We start from the raw sequence: 27,997 nt of genomic DNA, 5'->3' as shown, positions 1-27,997 counted from the left end.
GATTTGTTTGTGTCTTTGAGTGATCATTACTCGGGCGTGTCTTCTCACACTCAATCACAAAGTCATTCGTTCATGTGTGGGGTGGGTGTTTGGTAGAGTTAGTTTTTTTTTTTTTTCTCCCTTTCTTCAAACTATAAGTTCCAGACGGAGGCGTTGTGTGACGTAAACAAAGAGGTGAGCGTTTTTAGGATTGTAACTGCTTATTTATTTTATATTTCTTAACATTTACTTTTGTAAAAATCGTTAATAAACTGTTCTACTTTGTGCGTTTGAATTGTAAATACGTTAAAAGTGAGTTCTCGGGCTTTGCGATCAAACACAGCGCGCTCGCGCACTCTTCTTCCAAGTAAAGCAAATAAATTAAACTGTGGCTGCATTTTTAACTAGTCGTTGTAAAGATTTTATGTATTGGTATATTATCTATGTATTCATTAGGTAATTGTGAGCAAATAGTATGTTTTGACAAGTCGCGAGGTGATAAAGTTGGCTAGCTATGTTGATATCTAGCTCTTAGCATTGGTCTTGTGTTTACCCCAGAAACAAAACAAATATTATAGAATTATCGTACTGACGGTGTTCTCTGCATTAACTTTTGCAAAATCTCCTAAACGGGAACATTAACTGTTGTGGAAGACCGAGGGTTGTCTTGGCAGCAGGTTTTAAAGTGTGAACTGACAAACTTTGCTAATCAGTTAGCCACTTAGCTAACTAGTAGGAAGAAGTAGTTGCTTGTGAGCCATCTTGTGTGTGTAATCGCTAACGATTTCTGATTACTGGATGGATATATTCCCTTATGAGTAGTCTCTGGAGCACTAAAATATTCTGTGGTCACATCTGATGTGATAATCAAAGGAAACACAAACATACACGGAATTATTGCTGAAATATCTTCAGTGGTTTCACAATGATCTGTTCGCAGCTGTTGGAGCCACTTGGCAGGTGATGCAAATAGGAGTTATGATAACATAAACTTTGACTCGAGATTTTTAAATGATTAGCAGAACCCTTTGACCTAAAATATTAGCTTTACGTACCTCTCAGATTATTATTTTTAAAAAGATGAATATTCAATAATTTAAAAACAACCAATTTGGGGTCTACAAGAAAGAAAAGCATGTTAAATATTACTGGAATTAAAAGTAAATCTTATCTTTAACAATATTTAGTTAAAAATTCATTTAAGTCAACAAGGGTCTGCTTGCCTAAAAACCTTTAAGAACTTTTAGGGAAGTTTTTTTTTTTTTTTTTCCTTTCTGTAAATGCACTCATTTGGAAATTTGTCTTGAGTGTCATGACCGAAAGTACACTACAGACTTCTCTCTGTTACCGGCAGCTGCTTGAAATTTGTAATTGAACTCTTGTGCAATTGATTAATCCTCAGGATGTGATGTCATTTGGGTGAATTTATCAGATCAGCATTATCTTTAACACTTCTATGCATCCACATGCATTTCATTTAAACTTCTGTTAGTGCACGTTTTGAAGTTAACAATGTGAAGATCTCTCTATCTCAAATATCCTTTTCCTTTGTGCTACAGAAGAAGATGCACTATTACAGATATGAAAATGCAGAGGTCAGCTGTTGCTACAAATACCTCATGTTCAGCTACAACATTATCTTTTGGGTAAGTTGATGACTAATGTTTTGTTTCAGTGTAAATGCATGCATAATCTCACACAAACATGCCCTCATCTGCAAATCATGTATAAATGCCCACCCTTCTGGTTTTGACATTAGATAATGTCCAGTACGGTGTCTGCCCTGCCTATCTTTTATACCACTCTTGCTCAGATAACATGATCTGCTGACTAGCCTGTCTTTTCATGTTTTTTTTGTTCCACTTAGTTCCACACTGTGAACCAATGTTTCATACTTTCTGACTGTATTTTCATTACTCGCTGGGCTGTTTCATAGCAAGTTAACACCCACAGCCGAACCTTTATATATCAAGAGAAAAAGTCAGCCTAATTGACGTCAGGTTTCCATATTTACATCAACAGGAAACAGATTTATTCTGACATACTATTGCAATAGTTTGTGGTGTCCTGTATGAGGAAGTATGGGAGGAGTTGTAGAGCTCATAACAGATAACAGATTCTAGCCTGTTTTCCTGTTTTCAATATTGAACATGCCTCCTGAGAAAACACGTTTTGTTGTTACTGCACACTGTTATGAATATTTCATACCCTGTTCTAGATACGAATTATACATGTAACACTTTATTGTTCATACTTTTAAATAAAGCTGAAAGATTTGTATCTTTAGCATGTTATTTTATACACTACTGTTCAAAAGTTTGGGGCAGGTCAGTAAGATTTTTGTTTGTTTGTTTTAAAAGTTAATATATTATTAAAGAGGACACATTAATTTGATCAAAAGTGACAGAAGACATTTAGAAAAACATTCTATTTCAAATAAATGCTATTCTTTTGAACATTACATTCATCAAAGAATAAATTAAAAAAAAAAATGTTTCCACAAATATGCTAAGTAGCACAACTGTTTTCACCAAATGAGCATATTAGAATGATTTCTGAAGGATCATATCATGTGACACTGAAATGTTGCTGAATGCTGAAAATGTAGCTTTGCCATTACATGAATAAATTACATTTTAAAATATTTTAAAATAGAAAATAGTTATTTTAATCTGTAATAATATTTCACAACATTCCTATTTTTATTGTATTTTTGATCAAATAAATGCAGGCTTGGTGAGTATGAGTGAGATTTTTTTATTTATTTTTTTCAAAAACATTAAAAAAAATTGCTGACCCCAAACTTTTGAACCATGTATTTAAACTTTTTTGTAGAATTACTGTTGTCTAGTTGCTTGGTGTTCTAGACTTTAGTCACATTTAGTGACTAATGCATCATATGTTATATATATATAACCGCACATTCTGTTGTTGCAGGTTTTTTCTTTGTCTGAACTTGACGATTCTTATGCAACATTTCTTACTGTTTCCTAAACCTCTTCTGCTTTTCAGTTAGCTGGAACAGCATTCATTGCAATTGGCTTCTGGGCCTGGAGTGAAAAGGTGATTTGACGTCTGTGTCTGTGAAATTTCCTTTAACTACTCTTTTAAGGGTTTGTTCACACTTGCAGTTTGGTGCTCTTGGTTCTTTTGGTCTGGACCAAAAAAAAATACATTTACATACGTTCACACTGTCATTTTTAACATTGAACCTAAAGATTTAAAAAGTAAAAAAGGCTTTTATGATGTATATTTTGGAACTTGTTGAACATCCAAAACAATGCTGTGTTCTGGGCTAAATGTGCTAGCTGTATGTGTGTACATACGATGGGATATGATGGAGCTGAAAACTCATGAAGAGCTTATAAAATGTGTAAAGGAGTCAAGACAGGGGAAAGAATCCCTCCGTCACACACACACAAACGAAGATTTGCTGCGAGGAGATGCGGTCCTGATGCCTGTACTGAACTGTGATGGGCAACATTGCGACTATGACAATAAAAAAAACAGGTTGAGCTTGAACATTCATATTTCAGTCGAACCGCACAAAAGTTCTTTCGAAAGCGAACTTTCACTGTCATCTTTTCAGGGGTCTTGGTCCACTTGTTTGGTGCTTACCAGGGTTCGGATGACACCGTTCACACTTCCTAAAATAAACCGCACTAACGGAACAATTGCATCAGAGTTTGTTTCCTTGAGTTTTTAATATATAAGAGGTTATGGTACTATAAGAATATCCTGTAAGTTTCAGAACCGAAAACTTCCTTGTTAATCCAGTTAAAGCTTTTATTGACACCAGGCCCAGCAAATGACTGATCCTGGAATGTGCCTATCTATGAGGTGCAACACCGCCTCCGCAGAAGAAATCAACGCCTACTTTATCATTGCAACGTTAGCCCCGCCCACTGGCGTGTTAGTGAGATGAGGAGAAAAGAGCGATACAGGACTAAAAATAACCTTTCAAAGGATCCCAATGCTAGGAATATGGCTATTTATTTTCAACAATGTGAATGTCTCAGTTGAGATTTATTTTTTTGTATTTGGTACATTTCACTGTGGATTCTTTGGTAAATCAAACGCATTTCGGCGCAGGCTTTGCAAACAGACTTTGCAAACAGACTTTTACGATATGGACTCGACAGTAATGCAACAACGTGTAAGTAACTGTGTTCATTCTAATGCCTGATCTGATATGTAATGATTCATGTACCATCAGATAATATTTCTCTATGTGTCAGTAAATCAAACCAGTGACTAAACGGTCAACTTCTCGTTGTTTCTCTTAGTAGGATGAAAATAATCTGTTATTTAAATGGTGATTAAATTATATATAGAAAGCGATCAAAGAACGCTCCCCTACAATTGCTGGAGCTGTCAATCAAACAGCGCAAGTTTATTAGTGACTGAGTTCTGGACTCTTGCCAAAACTCCCGTTTTATTCAACGAATCTCTTAGTTACATCGAATTTGCACTATTAGTTATGATGAAAGCATTTGTTAATGTGCAGAAATTGAGTTGCAATGACGAGGTCACTGCTTTCATGCGCTCAACAACATGTCTGTGATCGGCTACAGTGTTCAACACTGCAACCTTTCATGCCACGATCTAAATTTAATACCATAGATCTAAATGTAATGCTATAATCAACACTTTTCACAAATAGTTAACCTTGAGAGCTGTAATAGTAAAAGTGTGCTAAAAGTTTTCGAGTGAGTAATACCTATTTGATACTGCAAAGATGTTAGCCAATCACAGCAGTGGGCGTTTACACTGAAGTCTCACAGCAGACACTTCCCTTAAAACAGAGCGTTCAAATAAGAGGGCAATTTTTGATGTATAATGCATACTTAACATTATAAGTGCACTCCAGAAACCATTACAAAACAATAAAACAATGCAGTTCATAACCCCTTTAATCGAACCAAACCTGCCAAGTGTGAACACACCCTTAAAAATCTTTTTCTACTTGCACTACAGTTTCAACTTAGTCATTTAATATTACCAACAAACATAGTGACCTAAACTACATAAATTACTACATACACTACTCTCAGTAAAGATGAACAATTAACCTTGAAAGATTGACCTCAAACTTTTGAATAGTAGAGTGCATTAAATTGCAAAAAAAAAAAAAATATATTTTATAGAGTTTATGTTGCTGTAAATGTGTTTTAGTGGCTCATTTTTTTTATATCTTGATTTGCCCACAGGGTGTTTTATCAGATCTGACACAAGTCACACGTCTACATGGTTTTGACCCAGTTTGGGGAGTGCTTGTTGTAGGCACAGTCACTTTCGTTTTGGGATTTGCTGGGTGTGTCGGAGCACTCCGGGAAAACATCTGCCTCCTTAAATTTGTAAGTTCTCATCCTTTCAATGTGATACTGAGTTTTGCAGTGCCAGACCTGTACAAGATAGGAACTTTATAATGTGCTAAATGTAATTACTTCACAGACATAAAAATTTACAAATTCTATTTACACTGTCAAATGCTGCTCTTTGAATTTTCACCTTGCCTCTTTACTTTTTCTTTCAGTTCTCTGGAGTTATTGGCTTCATCTTCTTCCTGGAGCTGACGGCTGCGGTATTGGCATTTGTGTTCCAGGGCCAAGTTAGGGAGTGGGTCAACGAATTCTTCTTGGCCAATGTGAAGGCTTACAGGGAAGACATTGACCTGCAGAATCTGATAGACTCTCTCCAGAAGCTGGTAAGTCTGAGAGAGCTTTTAAATGTATACCAATTCTTAGTGAGTTTCATTAAAATGAATGTTTTCTGTTTACTCAACATGCCAACCATGAACAATCACATACATATTAGAGGTGAAACCGTTAAATCAAACTTTATGCTACTCTCTCTTATGTGTATTTTTGCCAATTATTGTTCATATAATTAATGCTAAATTAACAAGCAGTATTTAAACCTGAACAAATCCATAAAGATGATGGAAAAAGTCATGGATACTAATGACTTATAGAGCAGTTTTGGAGCTAATACTGAACACATATGTCTTGGTTTTGAATTTATATCTCTTTTCTCAAGTAAATGTATACATTTTACATTATTTTTGATAATGTAATTTGGTGAAGTATATAATGCAGCAAATTACTTAAAGGGATAGTTCACCCAAAAATGAAAATTCTGTTTACTCAACCTTTTGACTCACCCTCAAGTTGTTCCAAACCTGTATTAATTTCTTTCTTCTGTTGGAACACAAAAGAAGATATTTTGAAGAATGTTGGTAACCAAACAGTTGCTGGACCCCATTGACCTTCAAAGTGTTTTTCTTTCCATACTATGAAAGTCAATGGGGTCCAGCAACTCTTTGGTTTCCAACATTCCTCAAAATATCTTCATTTATGTTCAAGAAAGAACATCATGCAGGTTCTGAACCAATTGAGGGTGAGTAAATAATGACCGAATTTTCATTTTTGGGTAAACTATTCCTTTAAAGGTGCAGTAGGCGATTTCTGGTAAACACTGTTGATATTTGAAATCACCAAAACAAACACACCCTTAACCAAAGGATCACACCCTTGATGTCACCGCCCCCACATTAACGTACATGTTATGCAACGCAGGCAACGACTATGGTGGAATCTGCTGTTATTGCCGCCCGAGGGTATGATGTCATCAATAATTGAAAGCTATTTTTGTTACTATGATAATTCAGGTTGAATGTCTAATTGTTATTTAGCTCCTCTACTCCTTCGATGGCAAAGTCATCCCTTCCATCCCAAAAAACAAACACTGTTTTCTTGAACAGCTTCCTAGATAACACGATAGTCCAAGTAACTAGTATTACCAATGTGACATGAAACATATTGGGAGTGTGTTATCTCTCTTTTCTGGTACACTTTATGAGCTGATGCTTGAAACGGACAGTGGAGCTCTCTCTCCTCCCCCATCATGAGTGTATACGCCCCTTACTGCTGATTGTATACAAGTGTGTTTTGGTGCTCAGTCCGATCTACTTTTCAACAGCGGTTTACAAAAATGCTTACAGCACCTTTAATGTTTCTAAAAGTGTGGTAAAAGGTGGCCATGGGAAATTTCATCGCTTATACATATGCACAGTTGTGACTGTGCTAACTCACCTTGCCTGTTGCAGGGTTTGATTAAAAACATCCTAAATGTACATTTTGTTTTATTCACAGAATCATTGCTGTGGAGCTAAAGACCCCAACGACTGGAATCTGAATGTGTATTTTAACTGCTCAGACAGTAACCTCAGCAGAGAGAGATGTGGAGTGCCTTTTTCCTGCTGCATCAGCGACCCTGCTGTAGGTTCCCCTCTGCTTCACAGCAGCCCTCCACAGAAAAAATTTTTTTTGTTTATAATAAAAAATACTGTTGAAAAGAACCCATTGTGCTTTCAAGTCGAAGGCCAAGCATGTTGAAGACTCCCTTTGCTTGTTGTAACCTTGAAATGTTTCAAGGAATAGTTTAACCTCATGTCATTCCAAACCCATATGTCTTTGTTTGAGAAATTTTGCTGAATGTACTTTGTAATTGCATGGATCAACCAATACATTATTCCAAATTTCATGGAACAAAAAAAAGTAATGTGGATTTGGGACAACATGAGGGTGAACAACAAAAAGAAAATCTTTTTATTTCTTAGTGTATCAAGTTAATCTGCCAACTTTTTTTGTAAACATCATTGACATTTACTTTATTTGCAACAAATTTGATTCACTTTCACCGTGCAAGGGAATTCATTTTTGAAGGGCTATGTGTTTATACTGATCCTAAAGCTTTTTTTCCAAGGCACAGGTTTTGGTTTAAATTACTTAATGCATGATGACTTTACATTAACTTTTCTTCACAGGATACAGTGGTGAACACGCAGTGTGGATATGATGTTAGATCAGGCACAACGGTGAGTGCATATTAAACAGTTAAACTAGGCATTTCGTTCTTTGCCATTGTTGACAAAAGTTTTGCTGTAAAGGATTAGTTCACCCAAAAATGAAATTTCTGTCGTTTCACACCTGTAAGACCTTCGTTCATCTTTAGAACACAAATTAAGATATATTTTTTTAATCTCCCATAGAAAGCAATGTAATTACCGTCATTTAAGGTCCAGAAAGGTACTAAAGACATCGTTAAAATAGTCGGCATGACTACAGTGGTTCAACCTTAATGATATGAAGCGGCGAGAATACATTTTGTGTGCAAAAACAAACAAAAATAATGACTTTGTTCAACAATATCTTCTCTCCTTTGCCTTACTGCTAAGCTGTTTACGTCCAGCACTTACAGGTTCTAAGTCAGAACGCCGGCTCCTGGGTCAGCAGCACACGCATGTGTCATGCTGCTCACGTGTTACAGCATCGGCCAATACTGAGTTGGCGTTCTGACGTAAGAGAAGATATTGTTGAATAAAGTTATGTTTGTTTTGTTGTTGTGCACAAAAAGTATTCTCGTCGTTTCATAAAATTAAGGTTGAACCACTGCAGTCATGTTGACTGTTTTAACGATGTTTTTACTACTTTTCTGGACCTTAAATGATGGTAATTATGTTGTTTTCAATGGGAGACAAAATACCTCTCGGATTTCATCAAAAATATCCTAATTTGTGTTCCGAAGATTATGGGTGTAGTACAACATGAGGGCGAGTAATTAATGACAGAATTTTCATTTTTGGGTGAACTAACCCTTTAATACATGTTCCTGTAGAAATGTGAAATTTGTACAGTGAGTTCCTGCTACAGAAAGAATAAATTAAAACACTTCTCAGCTTATGCGTACAAGAAAATATAGTAAAAGTTTCTTAAACTAAAGTCAGGTTTTTAAAAGTAAAGTCTTTATGCTGCAATTCTGGTGGCAGCACCATTATCTGTCAGTTTGAAAATTACATTTTCACGAATGGGGCATGTGTACAGTTGTTCTGTTCTTCTGCTCTTCTCTCGTTATCATTCTCTTTTTTGTGCTCTATTGGCAGTGAGAAATTGCAATTGGGAGAGCAAAATACAGACACTTGTATATTATAATGTGTGCCACAGGACAGTTGCTGTTATGTAGATGTAATAAAATGCTTTTTAATTAATTGCATAAATTTTACTGTAATTTTCTGTCACTTATTTTGTGAATAAACAACACACTGTTTTATATTTCAGTCTAAATGGAGCAACACCATTTATGTCAAAGGATGCATAATAGCTTTAGAGGAGTGGCTTCCACGCAATCTGTACATTGTAGCTGGAGTCTTCATAGTCATATCATTGCTACAGGTATTGGATGTGCTTGAAAAAAAAATCATACTGCATGGAAAATGTGTTTTACAGCTAGATGTCACCCTCAGCACTTTTATTTTCACAGAGCAACCAAAAGTCTCTTAAAAAACCCACAAAACAAATGGTTAAAGAATGTTTAAAGAATTTCAAATTCTGTCATCAGAATGAATACAAATTGTATGCCCTGAAAAGAAATACCCTTCTGCATGTATAGATTTTTTTAAAACTCGGTTTTGAAGTGAATCTGAATCTAATGTTGTGTCTTGTCACTTTGCTATTAGATGGTGGGAATCTTCTTGGCAAGGACACTGATTGGAGACATTGAAAAAGTCAAGTTTAATTATTACTGAGCTCATGTAACTGGAAGCAAGCAAAAGGCAATGTATGGAACAATATGTGGACCTCCAGTTATTCTTCTGCATCTTTTTTGTGGAGGTCAAGAACATTTGTGGAGAAGAGGACTCTGGACCATTCACTGGACCACTTTTTCAGCATTTCTAAAGGCCACATATTGAATACGCAGCTGCCTAAGTTCATTTGGATACTGTCACATGTGTGCCTTCTATCTTCAAGTTTACCTCCAGCCCACTCACGTTGTTTTTGTTTGTTTGTTTGTTTGTTTTTTTAATAGGACCACCATTAACATTTTGTAATTTTGGGACCACTATTAACCAAGCTTGATATACATAATGGCCACAGGGTGTAACCGTAACCTATTAACTAACCTGAAATGTAATTCTAATAATGAGAAGTAGCAGCCTATAGTCAACCAATCTTTAATTATTGAAATGTATCAGTATGGTCCGCTTACACATACTCCAAAATCTTACGTGTACTTGTTTTTTTCAGTTAGTCCAAAAGCACAAACTGCGATGTCTTTTTGAAGCATGTTTATTTTTCCGTAGATACAAACATGCTAATGATGATTTAAAAAAAAAAAAAAAATTAACTGGCCTAAATGTAATTAAAAAGAACAATTGTAAAGCAGTTTTAATGGCAGTAAATACATATCTCTTTTCTTAGTTCACTGAGTTTAGTTATTTTTGTAACTATTCATATTTATGCAGACAGAAGGTCTGTGTTTAATGTTAACTGCAAAGAGTGCAGAAGAAATATGTCAAGATCTGATCAGACTCATGTGCAAACAGAACGTATTAAGAATGCAGTTGGGTAGAAATCAAATACCAGCGAGTCTAGAAGAGAAGGGAGCTGATCTTATCTTACGTCGTACAGGTGCATCAGTATGCGTCCTGTATTTTTACGCATTTATGCTATTTTTCTATTGTTAATGATCATTGTAACAGATTGTCTCACATTTGAATTTGATCATTTCCTACTGGACCTGTGCAGACCTTAAGGAGTCACTGGAGTTTGATGGAAATCACCATATGGTTTCTAATACTGATGTCAACATTGCCTTTGAGATGCCAACACTTACCTCCTTTTTTCTATTCTTACCTGATGACTTTATACAAAAAATCAGGTTGTGCCTTTTCTCTGGCATTGAAGGTTTCATAAAATGTATTGTACCGTGTGTTAACTAGAGGTTTTTTTGACAGGCATTAGTCATTACACACACAATAATGTTTACTTGATAATTGTACAGGTATTCTCATTTGAAAACTGAACTGCTATTATAGCACACATCTGTAATATTAAGTCTTCACACTTGAATTAGCCAAAACACAATATGCATTCTGACATAAATGCAAACATCTGCCTGCCTTCACTCTTCTCTAGCCCAAAGACTTTTACTGCTAGCTTTCCTTTTCATAGTTCCATATAATTTACTTGTATAATATGACCTCTGAAATTCTCATGAATGCAAAAAAAGGAAATTGTAAAAAGAAAAAAAAAAGCATTTAGTTAATCTTTTCAATTCAGAGTGCACTATTTTGTCCCTTTTTTTGGAGTGTCTGTGCCATTGTGTAGTGTTAAAGCTTGGTAGAGTATTTACTGAAATGCAGTAGTTTCCATGATCTTACTGCAAGAGCCTCTTTTTTTTTTTTTTTTTTTTTTTTAATGAAGGGATGTTTGTTTTGTTGGATTTGTCATTCGAATGTGTCTTGTCTTTGTAAATATTTTAAGAATTCTTTTCATTGTTTTATATTCATTAAAAAGTTTGCTAGTTATCAGCCTCATTGCTGTTTTTTAAAGAAAATATGCTATTATCAGTGTTGAAAACAGTTGTGTGGCTTAATTTTTTGTGAAAACTTATACTTTATTCAGGATTCTTTGAAAATAACAGTCTCAAACTTTCGATCGGTAGTGTACTATTGCTGGTATTTTTGTGAACAATTAAAGGAAATTCTGTCATTTATTACTCACCCTCATGTCGTTCCACACCTGTAAGACCTTTGTTCATCTTCGGAACACAAATTAAGATATTTTTCATGAAATCCGATAAATAGCTTTACAAATCTTTTGTTTTGAATCATTGGCTCAATGTGGCTCCAGTGGCGAACCATTGAAATTTCGAAACACTTATGAAGTAACAAAGCCTTGTTTACTGAAATCACATGACTTTGGCAGTTTGATACGTGCTCCGAACCACTGATATGAAAGAAAAGATTTGTAAAGCTTCGAAGCTTCATGAAACAGTGTTTTGAAATCTCCCATCACTAGATATTGTTGAATAAAGTCGTTATTTTGTTTTTTTGCCGCGCAAAAAGTATTCTCGTCGCTTCATAACATTAAGGTTGAACCACTGTAGTCACATGAACTGTTTTAAATATGTCTTTAGTAGCTTTCTGGGCATTGAAAGTGTTAATTGTCTTGCTGGCAATGCAGACCTCACTGAGCCATCGGATTTTATCAAAAATATCTTAATTTGTATTCAGAAGATGAACGAAGGTCTTATGGGTGTGGAACGACATGAGGGTGAGTAATTAATAACAGAATTTTCATTTTTGGGTGAATTAAACCTTTAATCAGCGCAAATTTAGAACAACTTTTATCGAAATGTAATAAATTTTACACTTCAGAAACAACATTCCTTTAAGGCTGAGAATCCCTCTTTTCAAGGACCACTTTCAAAACCTGTCCTACCGATTTTTTACTTGTTGAATATCCTGTTTCACTTTGGAAATGCATCAGATTATGGAAGTAAAATGAGTTAAGAATAGCATTTCACATTTACGTTAACAAAACTACTGATACAGATTCATTGTCTTCATAAAGAAACAATTAATTTAAATGATCAGTTTGTTGCATTGCGAGTATTGTAGAAGTATGGGAGAATGACTGGAGCAATTAAAAGTAAAAACTTCCTGAGGGCTCAATTGGAAAATCGCCTATAGCTTTAATCCTGGATTGACTTTGGCAGTGGAGCAGGAAAAAAAAAAAACAACAATAAACAACCTGAACAATGTAACATAAAATAGGCCTTTAAAATTCAAACTTTGCTGTGGGTTATGACATCTAAGCTCCAGACTGTCAGGTCAGAAAGGTCCACTACTTGAGAAAGCCTGCAGTGTGGTACATTAGCCACAAATCTAGAATTTTTTGTTACTTTTTCAGTCCATACAACCACTAAAGCATCTTTCTTATATAGTAGCAGGGGCATTTTCCCATTCAAAATGACTTTCATCACACTAATTACAAGCACAATTGTCCTGGAGAAACCTGACGTGTCTTTCTCAATTTGTGATAAAGCAGAACTGGGTTCTCTGTAACTTTGCCATTTCACGGTCACACTCATACATTACATTTAACACCTTTGACAATCAGTCCTGATAAAAAGTCCCATTATGGGTTTTTCTGGCAGTGCAGATGAAGTAGGAACATATTGAGAACAAATAAAAAAGATTATTTTCCCTCTGTAGGTTGATGTGCACATATTTTGCTGGGTCAGAAGTGTAAAAGATCTGATTTCTTTCTCTGGAAGCTACAGAACGACTATCTCCCTCATGGACAAAGCTACAGTACGACTAAAGGATGGACAAAGGAAACAGGTCTTTTCCTGTTCTTCTTAAATCAGACCTTCTGCAGTCATAGTACAAGCACAAGTGCTTTCTTTGGAAACATTCTTTCAGTGTTCACACTGGTTCTTATCAACTTATCTTTTCCACCACATCCTATTCTAAAGAACAGAAGATAATAGTTCTCTTTCAGATACATTTATACTTTCAGTTGCAATACATGAATGCATTTGACTTACATGCATTAATAACCACAAAAAACTAGCCTACAAAGACCACTGATCCATGTAACATTTTACCATATATAAAGGTACCGTGTGTACATTTTAGTGGCATCTAGTGGTGAGATTGCGAATTGCAATTTAGAGAAGCTACAGTGGCCAACACAGGACCAAAATGTCTTCGTCTGAGACAGCAGAGAGTAGTCAGGCAAGCAAACGCGCTCTATAGCGCAGTTTGTCCATTTAGGGCTACTGTAGAAACATGCCGGCGCAAAATGGCGACTTAACATGTATGGGGACCCGCAGTGTATGTACATAGAAATGGCTCATTCTAAGGTAATAAAAACATAACGGTTCATTATGTAAGGTCCTTTATACACCACTCAAAACATAGTTATGTATATTATATTGAATTTGTGTCAATAGATCCTCCTAAAATGTACACATTGCACCTTTAAAACAAGAATTCTACATCTCAAATCAGCACAGAAAATGCAAAGAAAAAGTCTGGGGCCTGATCATAAGGCGCTGTAAATCAGAGGCAGAACATGAGGATCAGAAGTCTTGTTTATTTTTGACCATGTTCTTTGAAATGCAGCGAACATCCTACTACATTAGCTGCCCTGCAGAGATTTGCCTTTGAAGTCATGTGAGCAGTCATGGGAAAAGCCCTCCAAAGTCCACAGAGGGCCCAGTCCGCATGCAGGCCTCCAGCAGCAGCTCTTTCCCGGTAGTTGTGATGACTTCCTCCTGAGAATTGACAGATGTTGCCATTATCTAGAGTGCTGTGCACTCTAATAGCAAGAGTACAAGATTTGATACACAAATGCCTGAAATCATCATATGCTAAAAATGCGCATGCTATGTGTGATTTGATTTGTTTTACATATTCAAAAATGTGTCAAATGTGGCCTGAAATAGTAAGGGCAGCCTTGTTTCCAGCACTGCTATGTTTCAAGATAAATCTGAGTTGCTCTTTTATTCATTCGGTGATTGCCATTGAATACTGCATGTTTTTCTAGCTGAGCTAAACCCATTGTAATTTTCATATATATGTAGACAGGTTCTCTACAACTTCTTTTTTTTATTTATTTTTACCATATTGCAGAGGCGTGAAGCGGGAACGCTTGTTGACAGTTGTACAACGTTGCCTGAATTTGCATGTAACTAATGTCAGAGATTTCACAGCTTGTGACTCCAACTTTGACAGCATTCCAGACAGTGAAATACGTATCCATGGTTACACAGGGTATGCTGAAGGGATACATGCCTTGTGTTGATGTCGAGGCAAGCTTTTATTGAAAGTTGCCTTAGTGCAGATTACATTACAGACAGTGTTTAACTCAGGAATAAGCTCTGACTGCTAATCCATTTCTCAAATGTTGTGATGTTACAGCACATTTAGAGATCTAGAGACTTTAAGACTGACCAAACTTTAATCCTGCACATGCTGTCATGTATCTGGGCATCAGGGCTTCTCCTCAGTGCAAACATTCTTCTGGGGAATAATGCGCCTTTTGCACAAGTTTATTTCATTTTATTGTAAATAAATAGTCACTTCATCCCACCACTTTTTTTTCTCTGTGATCAATGACAAACAGCTGCAAACGATTCAGTGATTCAGATACTTTAGAAACACTGCTGAAGCTTCGAAACCTCAATATTTTGTTTCGAATCAGTGGTTTGGAGAGCGTGCCAAACTTGTCAAGTCATGTAAATGAGACTCGAATCTTCGAAACTTTTTGATTTTGCACTTTTTTTTTCTTTCTTGACATAAAAGGGTTTCGAAGCTTTGGGTCTCGTTTGCATTATTTACGTGACTTGACAAGTTTGGTATGCTCTCCGAACCACTGATTTGAAACAAAAAATTAAGGTTTCGAAGCTTCAGCAGTGTATCCAAAGCAGATGGTTTGCCACTATATGGCACTGATCTGGTGAAATCTTGTCTAAACATATGGCTTTAAGTAATCTCTAGTCAGTTTTGTAATATAGGTTCAGTGTTAAAGGGTTAGTTCACCCAAAAATGAAAATAATGTCATTTATTACTCACCCTCATGCCGTTCCACACCCGTAAGACCTTCGTTAATCTTAGGAACGCAAATTAAGATATTTTTGTTGAAATCCGATGGCTCAGTGAGTCCTGCATAGCCAGCAATGACACTTCCTCTCTCAAGATCCATTAATGTACTAAAAACATATTTAAATCAGTTCATGTGAGTAGAGTGGTTCAATATTAATATTATAAAGTGACAAGAATATTTTTTGTGCACCAAAAAAAAACAAAATAACGACTTATATATAGTGATGGCCGATTTCAAAACACTGCTTCATGAAGCTTCTGAGCGTTATGAATCAGCGTGTCGAATCAGTGGTTCGGAGCACCAAAGTCACGTGATTTCAGCAGTTTGGCGGTTTGACACGCAATCCATGATCATGATTCGACACAAAAGATTCATAACACTCCAAAGATTAATGAAGCAGTGTTTTGAAATCGGCCATCACTATATAAGTCGTTATTTTGTTTTTTTTTGCCGCACCAAAAATATTCTTGTCGCTTTATATTATTAATATTGAACCACTGTACTCACATGAACTGATTTAAATATGTTTTTAGTACATTAATGGATCTTGAGAGAGGAAGTGTCATTGCTGGCTATGCAGGCCTCACTGAGCCATCGGATTTCAACAAAAATATCTTAATTTGTGTTCTGAAGATGAACGAAGGTCTTACGGGTGTGGAGCGGCATGAGGGTGAGTAATAAATGACATTATTTTCATTTTTGGGTGAACTAACCCTTTAATGAATTTAATGCATTTTTATAAACGTGTGTAAAAAAAAAAAAGGGAGAGTGATAGTTAATGTTTTCTAATATGCCTAGCCAAGTCCTTCCTAAAACATATAAAACAAGCACTTAATGTAAAATCTCAAATTATACAGACACTTCATAATTAATGATCTGAATCATATTACACATTACGAAAAATATGTACACGTTTGGGCTGTTTTCACGTGTATTTACACATTTTGACCAGCAGGTGTCATCAGCGTGCGGTGTTTCGAGTTCTTCGAAACAGTGAATCATGTCGATTTGTGATTCATTCACGAATCGAGCATCGCAAGTTGTAATTCTAAACAAACGACAGACAACGGTACACTACACACGACGTGATTGCTGAAATATTATGAAGGAAAATGTTTCTCAGGACGGTATACGACAATATTTATCGTCAGACACAGATTTGTCAGTATTATCGAACAAACTGTGCCCCGTGTGATCTTGGCACGAACCCCTGATAAATTGAGGCCGTGCAAGAGATGACGCACTATGTGTCTGCCTTTACTAATAGGTTCACCAACACGGTTTACTTTTATCATGCTTTACTGACGTTTTGGAGCTTGACATTCATCCATCCACAAAGAGAAGTGTGGACATTCATCAAAACATCTTTCGTGTTCCACAGAAGAAAGAGAGTCATGGGCTTGGAACATCATGCGGGTGAGTAAATAATGACAGAAATGTCAGTTTTTGGCAACTATAAAAGTGAAGAAGAGAGATCAGGAGTAGGAATTAGAAAAAGGCGCGAAGAAGGCATAGACTTGCGCCAGCAGCGCCACCTGCTTGATTGATTCATATAATAATATGAAAATATTTCTATTTTATTTTAAATGTCTTTTGGTTGGTGTAGAGATTTTTTTTTTTTTTTTTTTTATCTTTTGCATTCTTGAAGTAAAAATCCATTTGAAGTAAAAACATTTACCCATATGTCAATAGATTTCTGAAGTTGCTATTCTGCTCTCTTACCTTGTGGAAGTCAATGAGGTCAGCAAGGGTGGCATGACGGTTTTGGTCCACACCCAGAAAGCTGTAATAGTCCCCGGAAGCATCGATAAGGAAATGCTTAAAACCGCTGGCTGTGCGATAGGACAGTGTGTAGCCCCATATCCTTTCACTGACCCGTACCAAGAAAGAGCCCCCAGCAGAATTCATAAGCAGTCTCTCTGAGTCCTCTCGAGAAATGATTCCTTCAGGATAGACATCACAGTCAACTGTCATTGGAGAGTTAATTATGTGCACAATAATTCAAACTCCCCAAAACATTCACATAGTTTTTTTTTTTTTTGTTTTTTTTTCATATTAACTGAAGCACCTCAGAGATCATGGCCTGTTTACCCTTGTGAAAAAGAAATACACTTTAGCATATTTTTAAAAAGATTACTCATTATGGAAACAATATACTTATAATGTAATTTCTATTGAAACTTGTATGTCATGTTTTTAAATATATTTGTAATCACACTCATTTGTAATGAAGTTAAATACTGAATGACACACTACAGTTAAAATATATATTATATAACCAAACACTTTCCATGTGCTTCAGTATGTCAGGCAACACATCAAAATAAGTCTACTTCTTGACAAAAGATTATTAAAATAATGATTTAAAATGTGTTAAAGTAAAACTTTTCATTTGACATTATTACAGATTGCCCTTTGTGAAAGTGTACTTAAGTGTATTAAAGGAACACTCCACTTTTTTTGAAAATAGGCTCATTTTCCAACTCCCCTAGAGTTAAACAGTTGAGTTTTACAGTTTTCGAATCCATTCAGCCGATCTCCGGGTCTGGAGGTACCACTTTTAGCATAGCTTAGCATATTTCCTTGAATCTGATTAGACCGTTAGCATCTCTCTCAAAAAAGAGTTTCAATATTTTTCCTATTTAAAACTTGATTCTTCTGTAGTTACATTGTGTACTAAGACCGACGCAAAATGAAAAGTTGTGATTTTCTAGGCCGATATGGCTAGGAACTATACTCTCATTCCGGCGTAATAATCAAGGAACTTTGCTGCCGTACCATGGGTGCAGCAGGTCTCAATGTCTCAATGGTTGCAAGGCACGCTCCCTGTGCAAGCAGGGGGTCACAGGCGCTGCGTAATATCATTGGGCCTGCTGCACCCATGGTACGGCAGCAAAGTTCCTTGATTATTACGCCGGAATGAGAGTATAGTTCCTAGCCATATCCTTAGTCCACGATGTAACTACAGAAGAGTCAAGTTTTAAATAGGAAAAATATCGAAACTCTTTGGTCATTTTTGAGTGAGATGCTAACAGTCTAATCAGATTCAATGAACTATGCTAAGCTATGCTAAAAGTGGTACCGCCAGACCCGGAGATCAGCTGAATGGATTGAACTCTAGGGGAGTTGGAAAACGAGCCTATTTTTTTTTTTTTTTTTTTTTAAAGTGGAGTGTTCCTTTAAGAAACAGCCATGAAAGTGTAAAATTTTTAAGTACATTTAAGTGGCCTGTTATTTCATTCTACACATACATTTTTTTTTAAATGTATCTTTAAGATGTGTACACTACAAGTGCACATTAAGTGAGCACACTTCTTTTTCACAAAGGTAATGACTTTTAAAGAGTAGTTGTTTACGTATTTCAGCATTGTTTCCATTGTAATCTTGTTATCTTGGAGTCATCAGGTGGCAGGTAGAAAGTGGTATAGTATGTTTTTTCCATGTATCTGTACCAGCAGTTTTGGTGTAAATCTACACCATGGCTTGTTGTATGTGTGTCAGTAAGGGTATGAATGAGTGTGTGTTGGATCTCTTATCTAGATGCATCTATTCAGAATCACACACGCTGATGTGTGGCCCACATTCCGTTGGAGTTTCCGACACTCACAAGCCTATTAATCTGCTCTCTTGTCATTTAACCAGGAGTCACACACTGTATCCCATTCAAACATGACAAAGCTGCAGGACTCACGCCAGTAATTAGCCTAGCAAAACCTTTGAATTATTGAGCACTCCCCTCAATTTCTCTCTACTGTCTGTCCGTGTACAAGTGGAAGCAGACACACACACCACTGCTCTCCATCTGTTGGTCGGCCAGTTTCTGGTTTCAAAACAAGGCTGCATGTTCCATACTCCGTTTCTCTCTCCTTGTGGATCTGGGTGACAGTGTGTACAAGAGGGTAAAAGGGCAGAGCTCTGTTATCTGCTTGAGTGGTGCTAGCATATGTCTGGGTTGCTAAAACTACTCATGTTTCCCACTTGCTTACGGCACAGTAATCTTCATCCATGTCCTGCAATTAATGTCGACATTGGCAAGCTATTTATGTTCCGAACAATTTCTCAGGTGATAATGGATTTTAATGTATCGTATAACTGGAGACACCAGAGAGGTCATTAAGAAACCTTACCGTGGAACCAAGGGGCGATAGCATTGCCGTTCCTTTCATGTCCTGCCTGTTTTGGTTTTTGCTCTTCAGTAAACCAGAGAATAACCAACTCCCTGGAACTGGGTCGTGGTGTCCGCAACCATGCAGGGCTAATGGGAAAGGAGAGCACTAATTTACAGAACTACACCGTTCTCGATATGGTGCATAACCCTTTGAAAAGACAGCTTAAGGGGCCGTTCACATATCACGTCTAAAAACACGTGAAAAGTGCAGCCGCGCTGCTTTTTCCTTCTTTCTAAAGCGCTTGTGCTTCCGTGGCATCTGTCGTTGCTATGCAACCATGAACCGCTCTCCACGACGACCAGGAAGTTTCAGCAAAGGATAAATTGATTTCTAGCCCTTGCATTAGCTTTACTACTAGATATATTTATGGAGATGAGATATAAAAACCACCCTGTACAGCTATGATCAGCTCTTCGGCTGAGCTTTTGATGTTTTGTTACAGAAAGTCTGAAGCTGATCAGTTGGTTCTTGTCACATGACCTGCAGTGCGCTTGCGGCATTCTGAAAAGTTGAGAATTTTTCATCTCGATGCGCCTGGAAAACGCACCGCATGTGCGTCGCGACCGCGTCGCTTCCATTATGAGCGCGCAAAAGATGCGATATGTGAACGGCCCCTAATCCAGCCTAAGATGGTTTGCTGGTCTCCCAACCTGCTCAAAACGGCCAGATTTGCCAATATTAGAGGACGTTAGGCTGGCAGAGCAGCTGAACACCAGCTTGGCCAGTTTAAAGGTAGGGTAGGCAATTTCGAAGTGGCCAGCAATAGCAAGCTAGCTTTGTAAGCATATGATTCCACCCTCCCTTCAGAGCGCTCTCCAAAGCCACGCCTCCAAAAGACATGAACGCACATAGCAGAGTCTGCAAAGCTTCACAAGACGAGAAACAGCGTTAAATTACCTCATGTCTCAAAGCACATAACATTGCAATAATAATGAATGTAAACAACTTGCAGAGCTCTAGTTGTACCACCTGACTGCTGCAGATTCATTTGATAGTGTTGACATAGAAATGCATAAATCTGAGTCTGAGGATGTGAACAGCTCCGGTTAGAAATTCACAGGTTGCCATCTCGTAATTACGGTTATGACATGGCATGAACGCAGCATAAGCTTGTTGTTTTTTGTTCAGGAGGAACTGTAAAACGCGGTTGCTGTTTGTTGATCGGTGAATGTCTGTGTACAACTCTGCATAGCCTTACGGAATGACGTGCGATGTCTGCGCGAGCAGGGTGCGCGGAGGTATGGAAATACATAAGCTGACAGGCAGGTCAAAGGTCGTATCGTGCATTTGGAGGGTAAAAGGGCAGAGCCCTTCTAATCTTCAGCCATGTTCTGCATTTAATGTCAACATTGGCAAGCTATTCACATTCCATACAATTTATTAGGTGATAATGGATTTTAATGTATCGAATCGTATAACCAGAGACACCAGAGAGGTCTTTAACCCTTATGTACTGTTGAAATACATACGTTGACAGGCGGGTAAGACATTGTATCATGCATTCGAACCTTTTTCCAGCATTTTTTGGTTCTGAGACTTCCACAGAAGATACATGTTTTCATATTTAGACCTCTTCTGTTATTGATTGCTATCAGGATGTGAAGAGAGTTTCAACCAGTATAACAAAAAATATTTATAAAATAAATTGTCTACCCTATCTTTAAATCAGCTTAGGCTGGTCTGAAGTGTTTCTTTGGTAGGGAATTGTTGCACACACGTGTTATGGATGCATTTTTACATTTTGATATCAGTTGATTATATATGTATTAATAATACTGTTAAATGTAATCTTTAGCAAATTAAAAAATAAATAAAATAATGCTGTACATTATCATTTTTGATGCCTAATTTCAATTTTAGCATTTAAAATAAATGTGCTTGCAGCACTATATAGTATAATCTATATTTAATATCACATGCTGTTATTTCTCTACAGAATGGTTACCTGTCCATTAGTGGTTGTGCTGCTGTTGTACTATGCCTGCGACTTTGTCTGCGCCTGTACAAAGGAGGTTCTGCACGCTGGAGGCTGGGCCTGGGTTTGACTTCATTGCTGGAGACAGGACTGGCAGATGGTTCAATGAAAGTACTGTGTCTCCGGTGAGATTGTTTCTGGAAGTGGCCACTCAGGCCAGCCACGTGGCCTTTCTCTATGGCCCGTAGTGACTGACGCTTATATTCATCTCTTGCCCAGCGAGCCTTCCTTGTCATCTCTTTATCAGCTGCTTTGGAGCGACGTACTAAAGAGGAGGAAGAAGAAAGAATAGATGGTTAGATTAGAAAGGACAGATACACTATATTGCCAAAAGTTTTGGGACGCCTGCCTTTACGTGCACATGAACTTTAAAGACATCCCATTCTTAATCTGTAGGGTTTCATATGGAGTTGGCCCACCCTTTGCAGCTATAACAGCTTCAACTTTTCTGGGAAGGCTTTCCTTAAGGGTTAGGAGAGTGTTTATGGGAATTTTTGACCATTGTTCTAGAAGTGCATTTGTGAGGTCAGGCAGTGATGTTGGTGAGAAGGCCTGGCTCGCAGTCTCCACTCTAATTCATCCCAAAGGTGTTCTATCGGGTTGAGGTCAGGACTCTGTGCAGGCCAGTCAAGTTCCTCCACACCAAACTCGCTCATCCATGGACCTTGCTTTGTGCACTGGTGCACAGTCCTGTTGGAACAGGAAGGGGCCAAACTGTTCCCACTATGTTGGGAGCATGAAATTGTCCAAAATGTCTTGGTATGCTGAAGCATTAAGAGTTCCTTTCACTGGAACTAAGGGGCCAAGCCCAACCCCTGAAAAACAACCCCACACCATAACCCCCCTCCACCAAACTTTACATTTGGCACAATGCAGTCAGGCAAGTACCGTTCTCCTGGCAACCGCCAAACCCAGACTCGTCCATCGGATTGCCAGACAGAGAAGCGTGATTCGTCACTCCTGAGAACACATCTCCACTGCTCTGGAGTCCAGTGGCGGCGTGCTTTACACCACTGCATCCGATGCATTGCACTTGGTGATGTAAGGCTTGGATGCAGCTGCTCGGCCATGGAAACCCATTCCATGAAGCTCTCTACACACTGTTCTTGAGCTAATCTGAAGGCCACATGAAGTTTGGAGGTCTGTAGCTATTGACTTTGGCGACTTCTGTGCACTGTGCGCCTCAGCATGCGCTGACCCCGCTCTGTGATTTTACATGGCCTACCACTTCGTGGCTAAGTTGCTGTTGTTCCCAATTGCTTCCACTTTGTTATGATACCACTAACAGTTGACCGTGGAATATTTAGTAGTGAGGAACTTTCACGAATGGACTTATTGCACAGGTGGCAACCAATCACGGAACCACGCTTGAATTCACTGAGCTCCTGAGAGCGACCCATTCTTTCACAAATGTTTATAGAAGCAGTCTGCATGCCTAGGTGCTTGATTTTATACACCTGTGGCCATGGAAGTGACTGGAACACCTGAATTCAATGATTTGGAGGGGTGTCCCAGTACTTTTGGCAATACAGTGTAGATTGGATCCAAAATCCTGCTTGTGTAATCCTAGTAAATGTGTTTTGGACCATGGTAGCTGGTTTCTAGCTGGTCTAAGGTAAGCAACAAACTAGCTAATAGTTGGTTTTACCAAATTAGTCAAGCTATTTTTTTGAAACATGTTAGCTATTTATTTTGGCTTAATTAATTACCAAGTAGAAACCATCTATCTATCTAACCATCTATCTATCTAGATTCAAATTTTGTAAATGTTAAGAAAAGACATAAATAACAGAAAGGTTGACAGATGAAAATGGATATGAAGAAATAACATCTTCACTCGCATTGTTCCTCCCACTCTTTGTCACGTTGTTCGCTTTTTTTTTGTTCTTGCTCAAGGGACATATATAGCTCCTTCGCTCTTTTTTCCTCTGCGCGTCGTATCTCCTCCTCTTCCCTCTGCCTCTCCTCTTCTTCTTGTTTCTGTGTGAGAGTAGCATAGAAAGTTTTTGTGTGTGTGTGAGAGAGTGAGAGAGAGTTGTCAAATCATATGCACCTCAGTCCTTACTTAGCCTCAGTATGTAGTTCTAACTCTTGCAGCACTAATGAATTAGCACCAGTGGCTCATTAGCTGTGTTGAAATGGAAATCATTTGGTTGAATAATTAATCCTCGAGGACACTAACATGTGGCAGCATGGTTGTTTGAGATACTTAAGCTGTGTAATTATTGGCATAAGGTAATTACCAATGAGGCATTATCTGAAAACAGACACCCCTTGTCTAGACCACTAGAGTCCAAAAACATGACTCCTTCTATGGAAAATATCGTTCATTCTGTTTAGTACGGAGGTTTCTTTTCTTTGAGTTTGCTGGCATAGTTGCTCTATATTAAAGTGCTTCTTCATATAACTGAAGCACATCTAACTAAAAGCTAGACAACTACTCGTTTCTTTTCACTCTTTTCCATACCTTGTGCCTTGACAGTCTTTTTAAAGATTTCTTAAGGAGTATTGTGAGAGAAACACTTCAAAGTTTAATGACTCAGCACTTTCCAGTAAGAGGGATGATATGTGGGCTGTGATAAATGAGCTCTTTAATATTTGACAAGTTTCTTTAGAAGGTCTCATTACCAGGCCGCAAATCATGGATAACCATCAAGGCCTCTTTGGAAATCTGCAGTGTGAATATTGAAAAATGGTCATGCCGCCACCCTTGTCTGCCCCGACTCTTCCTACGTTCTGCCGTTTTCTTTTTCTTCCTCTTTGAAAAGATAATGCAATCAGTGCAACTTCTGAATAACTAATCTTACAGCAATGGAGTTGCCTTTAGGATGTAATTTCCTCTTTAAGATTAATTGACTTCTCCCCTCACTTTCTTACAGCCAAACAAATTCTAATTCTTACTAAGTTGACATGCTTTTTGGCTTGCAGAATTATCAAGCATCTAAATTTTGGGTCAATGACATTATCTCAAATGCAAATTAATTTATACAATAGGCATGTGACGGTATCAAATTTTCATTTCACGATAATTGCTGACGCTTTTATCACGGTACACAGTATTATCACTATAGCGAAGGTGCATTACTTTCACTATAGTGAAATAAGTTGCGACGTGTATTTTATAACAGGTATAATTATTTTTTTCTTGTAACAAAAAGAGTTTTGAATATTTAAATACAATAAAACACAAAAACACAAAAAAAATGTATAAAGTAAACAAATGTTTCAAACATTTCAAACTCTTATTTGTCATTGACCCTTTTACAATATACACATGACTTCTACTTTTCACAGCATCAACCAAAAACAGCCTTAGCTCTGTGTAATACATTTTCTGTTTCATTTAGCCTCAAAGTGAGAAGCAACTAAGACTAACATGACATACAAAAGTACATACATAGACTGTTCTGGAGAACTAGAAAAGCACTCAGCCCTAGTTTTTGTCGTTGATGCAGCAAGTTGCCCTCCTGTTGGTTTCAGATTGAGTATTGATTGCCTGGTTGTTTTCCTCATTGTTCTCTGTCTTTCAAAGGGAGGTACAGAGAATAGAAGTATAGAGGGCCAACCTCAGCAGTCGTTCCACACACTTACCTAAATAATTTACAGAGACTTTGGTGGAAAACAACATCCACCAAACGAATGTTAGGCCCTAGAGGTGGACATCAGTGCAGGTCTCCTACAAGTAATTGATCACTTGGATTGTTTTGTGACTCCCACTGCTAAGTTAGTCTCCTGACTCTCTAGCAGATAATTTGGATCTGCTAGAGAGTGGAACATTGGCAACCATTTTTTGGTATTTTTCGTCTTGCTGAGGCCAATTAGTGCATTTTCATTTTGCAGCACACTTAGAAGTTTGAGGGGTTTGTTGATCAATCACCTTTAGTTTTTCCCGTATACGTTCCTCTTCCTGTTTGGCTGCCTTTCTGTCCTCTGCTTCTTCCTTCCACTTCCCTGCAACTAAACGTGCTTTTTCCTTTGCAATGGCATCTCTGAACTTTTGCTTTATTTCTTCTTCTTTCTTTCGCCTTGGAAAAAGCCAAAAAAATAAGGTGGAAAATCTTTTTCAGAATCTAGGATTTTTTCCCTCATCAGGCATATTTGGAAGAATGACATGACATTTCTGATTATGTTTCCATGTTGCATCCCGAAGCATGATGCTTAATTGCTAAATCTCTACAGCAAAAGATTGTGTTTTATGTTTTCTTTGGACATGAAATGACAGTTGGAAAATCAGTTTCTAATCTAGTCGAAAGATACGGATAAACATCATGCAGTTGCTCACAATCCTCACCACAGCTCCTGGGCTTCTAGCTGAGCCTGTCGCCTGGCTCTCTCCTCCATCAGCTCTTTGACAATCACCTCGTATGGTTTGTCTTCAGGGGCGTCCCCCATTACCCAGACCCACACCTCACCATCTTTGCCCTGCAGCCACTGAACACTCTTCCTGTTTTCTGGAAACAGTGATAAAGTTAGTTGTGAAAACCAGCCTAGATGAACTATCTTTAAAAAGACAATATTTTCATTTTTCTGAAGAAGAACGAAAGGCTTATTGGTTTTCAAAACAATATTTTCATTTTTGGGTGAAAAAACTAAAGAGTAATTTTGTGCTGCCTCACTGCCTATGGCCGAGAGCTGCAGTGAGTTAGCTGTTAGCATATTGCTAAGCTAATACCGTAAGTGTAAAAATACATTTTACAGACAAATATTGTCTTTTCCACTAAGGATATGAAGCTGCCAAAAATTATTGCTAAGTGATAAAATATAACAAAACTATCCACTTGTTAAGTTGTGATGTAGTGAATACTGTTTTCGGGTCCAAACCTCTACTCTATTTCAAATGAGAATACTCGATGGCTGTTTATGAGCACTATTCATTCATAGCGCACATTTAAGATAACCTTTAAAACCTCTCTGTGTGCACTTCAGTCTCCGGACTGTCCCGGACACCAATATTTTATTGATTCATAAAAAAATTAATCACCATCTGGCCAACTGAGATTTCGTTATTTATATAGATTAGAATCGTGATGTATATTAGCATGGTTTGATGTTTGCTTTTGGGATCTGATAGAGTGTTTGGACCCGGAAACATCAGACTTAACAATCTGATTACATATTAGGGCTAAGAAAGATTTCCTTGGTGGACCCACCATCTCTCTCCTTGGTCAGGGGACTTTCCCAGCTTCCCTCTTGGCTCTCACACTCTGTCCATCGTCGCACCTGCTCCTGACGTATTTTGTAGAAAAGAATCTGCCTCTGCTCCTCATTAAGTTCAGCCAGAAGCTCTGGATCTACAAACATGTCTCTCAAGATCTGTTGCATCATTCTGGACTGCCAGAATCTCCTCTCCAGGAACACGCTGGGAGAACTGCCAGATATATTTGCAGCAGAATTCTTTGAGTCAAACAAGGTGAAGCCTTAACTACCATATCAGCATGCTTGCCTGGAACAACCTGCAACGTTTTACACCTATAAAACGTAACTGATTCTTCAACAGCAAATGCCCTGAGACAGTAACACAGTTCCCACTTTATTTATATTGACTTTTATGTGTTAGGCACTGTTGGTTTTAGAAGACTTTCTTAGGTTGTTGTGGCAAAATGTTTTGCAGGTTGTGTGCAGAATACAAATCACAAATATGCTATTTAAAAGTTTGGAATGGCTATTAAATTTTAATAAATTGATACTTTGTTAATCAAGGAAGCCTTGAATAAAGTAAAGACATTTATAATGATGGCTGATGACTTTCTATGCGCACGTCCTGATTTTGCCGAGTTAGACACGTTCCTGTGTCAACATACTTTGTTAATTCTGGTCCAAAATTCCTGTCTGACCCTATCTTATCCCTACCCTAAACCTAACCCTACCCATAAGTTATCTCTAAAATCAGAGGGAAATGAAAAACACCAATTTAGAAGCACCTAACCCTGGTTGTGTGCCTAAACTTGACATATACAGCCCGGAACACACAAAGCTGACGCCGACGAACTAGTGGCGACGAAAGCAGACTGCGGGGTTGGCTCACGTCGGCAGCGTCTGGGTCCAAAGTTGCCCTGACACACCAAACCGACGCACGACACTCAACGGCCAAGTAGCACGTCTGTTCTGCACCTGCATAAGAAGAAATGCCTTTCCGTACCAGCAGGTGGCAGTAGCTGAACAGCCAATCAGAATGAGCAGATGGCCCGACTGACCGACGAGCTCCGACGCTGATTCAAAATGTTGAATCAGCCGAAAAAAGCCGACAAGGACCAACTTCACTGAGAAAACTTAGTCGGCCGACCGTCGGCTTGGTGTGTTCCGGGCTTACTGTAAACTTGTCCTTCAAATCTGATTGGTTGATTGGAATGTTGTTCCAGGCTCAACAAAGATGTTGATCCAGGAACATGTTGCACTTGGTGAAATCAGGTTCTGCA

At 37.9% G+C, this 27,997-nt stretch overlaps 2 protein-coding genes across 3 annotated transcripts; one reads left to right on the top strand and one right to left on the bottom strand.

Annotated features, from left to right (window-relative positions):
* The first annotated feature begins 13 nt into the window (after nucleotides 1-13).
* tspan14 (tetraspanin 14) lies at nucleotides 14-11,347 on the top strand. Of its 2 annotated transcripts, XM_051917138.1 has the most exons (9): nucleotides 16-174; nucleotides 1,539-1,625; nucleotides 2,992-3,042; nucleotides 5,190-5,336; nucleotides 5,516-5,686; nucleotides 7,134-7,259; nucleotides 7,808-7,858; nucleotides 9,099-9,212; nucleotides 9,497-11,347. In XM_051917138.1, exons 2-9 carry the CDS (start codon nucleotides 1,545-1,547, stop codon nucleotides 9,563-9,565), a joined length of 810 nt encoding a protein of 269 aa, XP_051773098.1. In that variant the 5' UTR covers nucleotides 16-174; nucleotides 1,539-1,544; the 3' UTR covers nucleotides 9,566-11,347. The 2 variants fall into 2 exon arrangements, with proteins under 2 accessions (XP_051773100.1, XP_051773098.1); XM_051917140.1 differs by lacking the exons at nucleotides 9,099-9,212; nucleotides 9,497-11,347 and adding an exon at nucleotides 8,924-8,942 and having other exon boundaries at nucleotides 14-174.
* Nucleotides 11,213-27,997, bottom strand: sh2d4ba (SH2 domain containing 4Ba). Its single transcript, XM_051917141.1, has 8 exons — nucleotides 26,732-27,997; nucleotides 25,873-26,032; nucleotides 25,459-25,606; nucleotides 23,423-23,561; nucleotides 21,552-21,846; nucleotides 19,565-19,692; nucleotides 17,160-17,380; nucleotides 11,213-14,106 (listed from the first exon to the last, which is right to left on the bottom strand). The coding sequence occupies exons 1-8, from the start codon at nucleotides 26,904-26,906 to the stop codon at nucleotides 14,014-14,016; spliced, it is 1,359 nt and encodes a 452-aa protein (XP_051773101.1). The 5' UTR covers nucleotides 26,907-27,997; the 3' UTR covers nucleotides 11,213-14,013.

Source organism: Ctenopharyngodon idella, chromosome 13 (genome assembly GCF_019924925.1).
Source record: "Ctenopharyngodon idella isolate HZGC_01 chromosome 13, HZGC01, whole genome shotgun sequence".
Taxonomy (NCBI): domain Eukaryota; kingdom Metazoa; phylum Chordata; class Actinopteri; order Cypriniformes; family Xenocyprididae; genus Ctenopharyngodon; species Ctenopharyngodon idella.
This window is presented reverse-complemented; position numbering and strand designations above follow the sequence as displayed.

Bases quoted from the DNA above. Each gene is read 5' to 3' on its own strand.
- sh2d4ba (XM_051917141.1), bottom strand. From the start codon at position 26,906: ATGATGCAACAGATCTTGAGAGACATGTTTGTAGATCCAGAGCTTCTG. The intron at 26,033-26,731 runs GTGGGTCCACCA...CACTGTTTCCAG, and splicing joins CCTGACCAAGGAGAGAGATG to AAAACAGGAAGAGTGTTCAG. The intron at 14,107-17,159 runs GTAAGAGAGCAG...GTCAATTCTCAG, and splicing joins ACCTCATTGACTTCCACAAG to GAGGAAGTCATCACAACTAC.
- tspan14 (XM_051917138.1), top strand. From the start codon at position 1,545: ATGCACTATTACAGATATGAAAATGCAGAGGTCAGCTGTTGCTACAAA. The intron at 7,260-7,807 runs GTAGGTTCCCCT...TTTTCTTCACAG, and splicing joins GCTGCATCAGCGACCCTGCT to GATACAGTGGTGAACACGCA. The intron at 7,859-9,098 runs GTGAGTGCATAT...TTTATATTTCAG, and splicing joins ATGTTAGATCAGGCACAACG to TCTAAATGGAGCAACACCAT.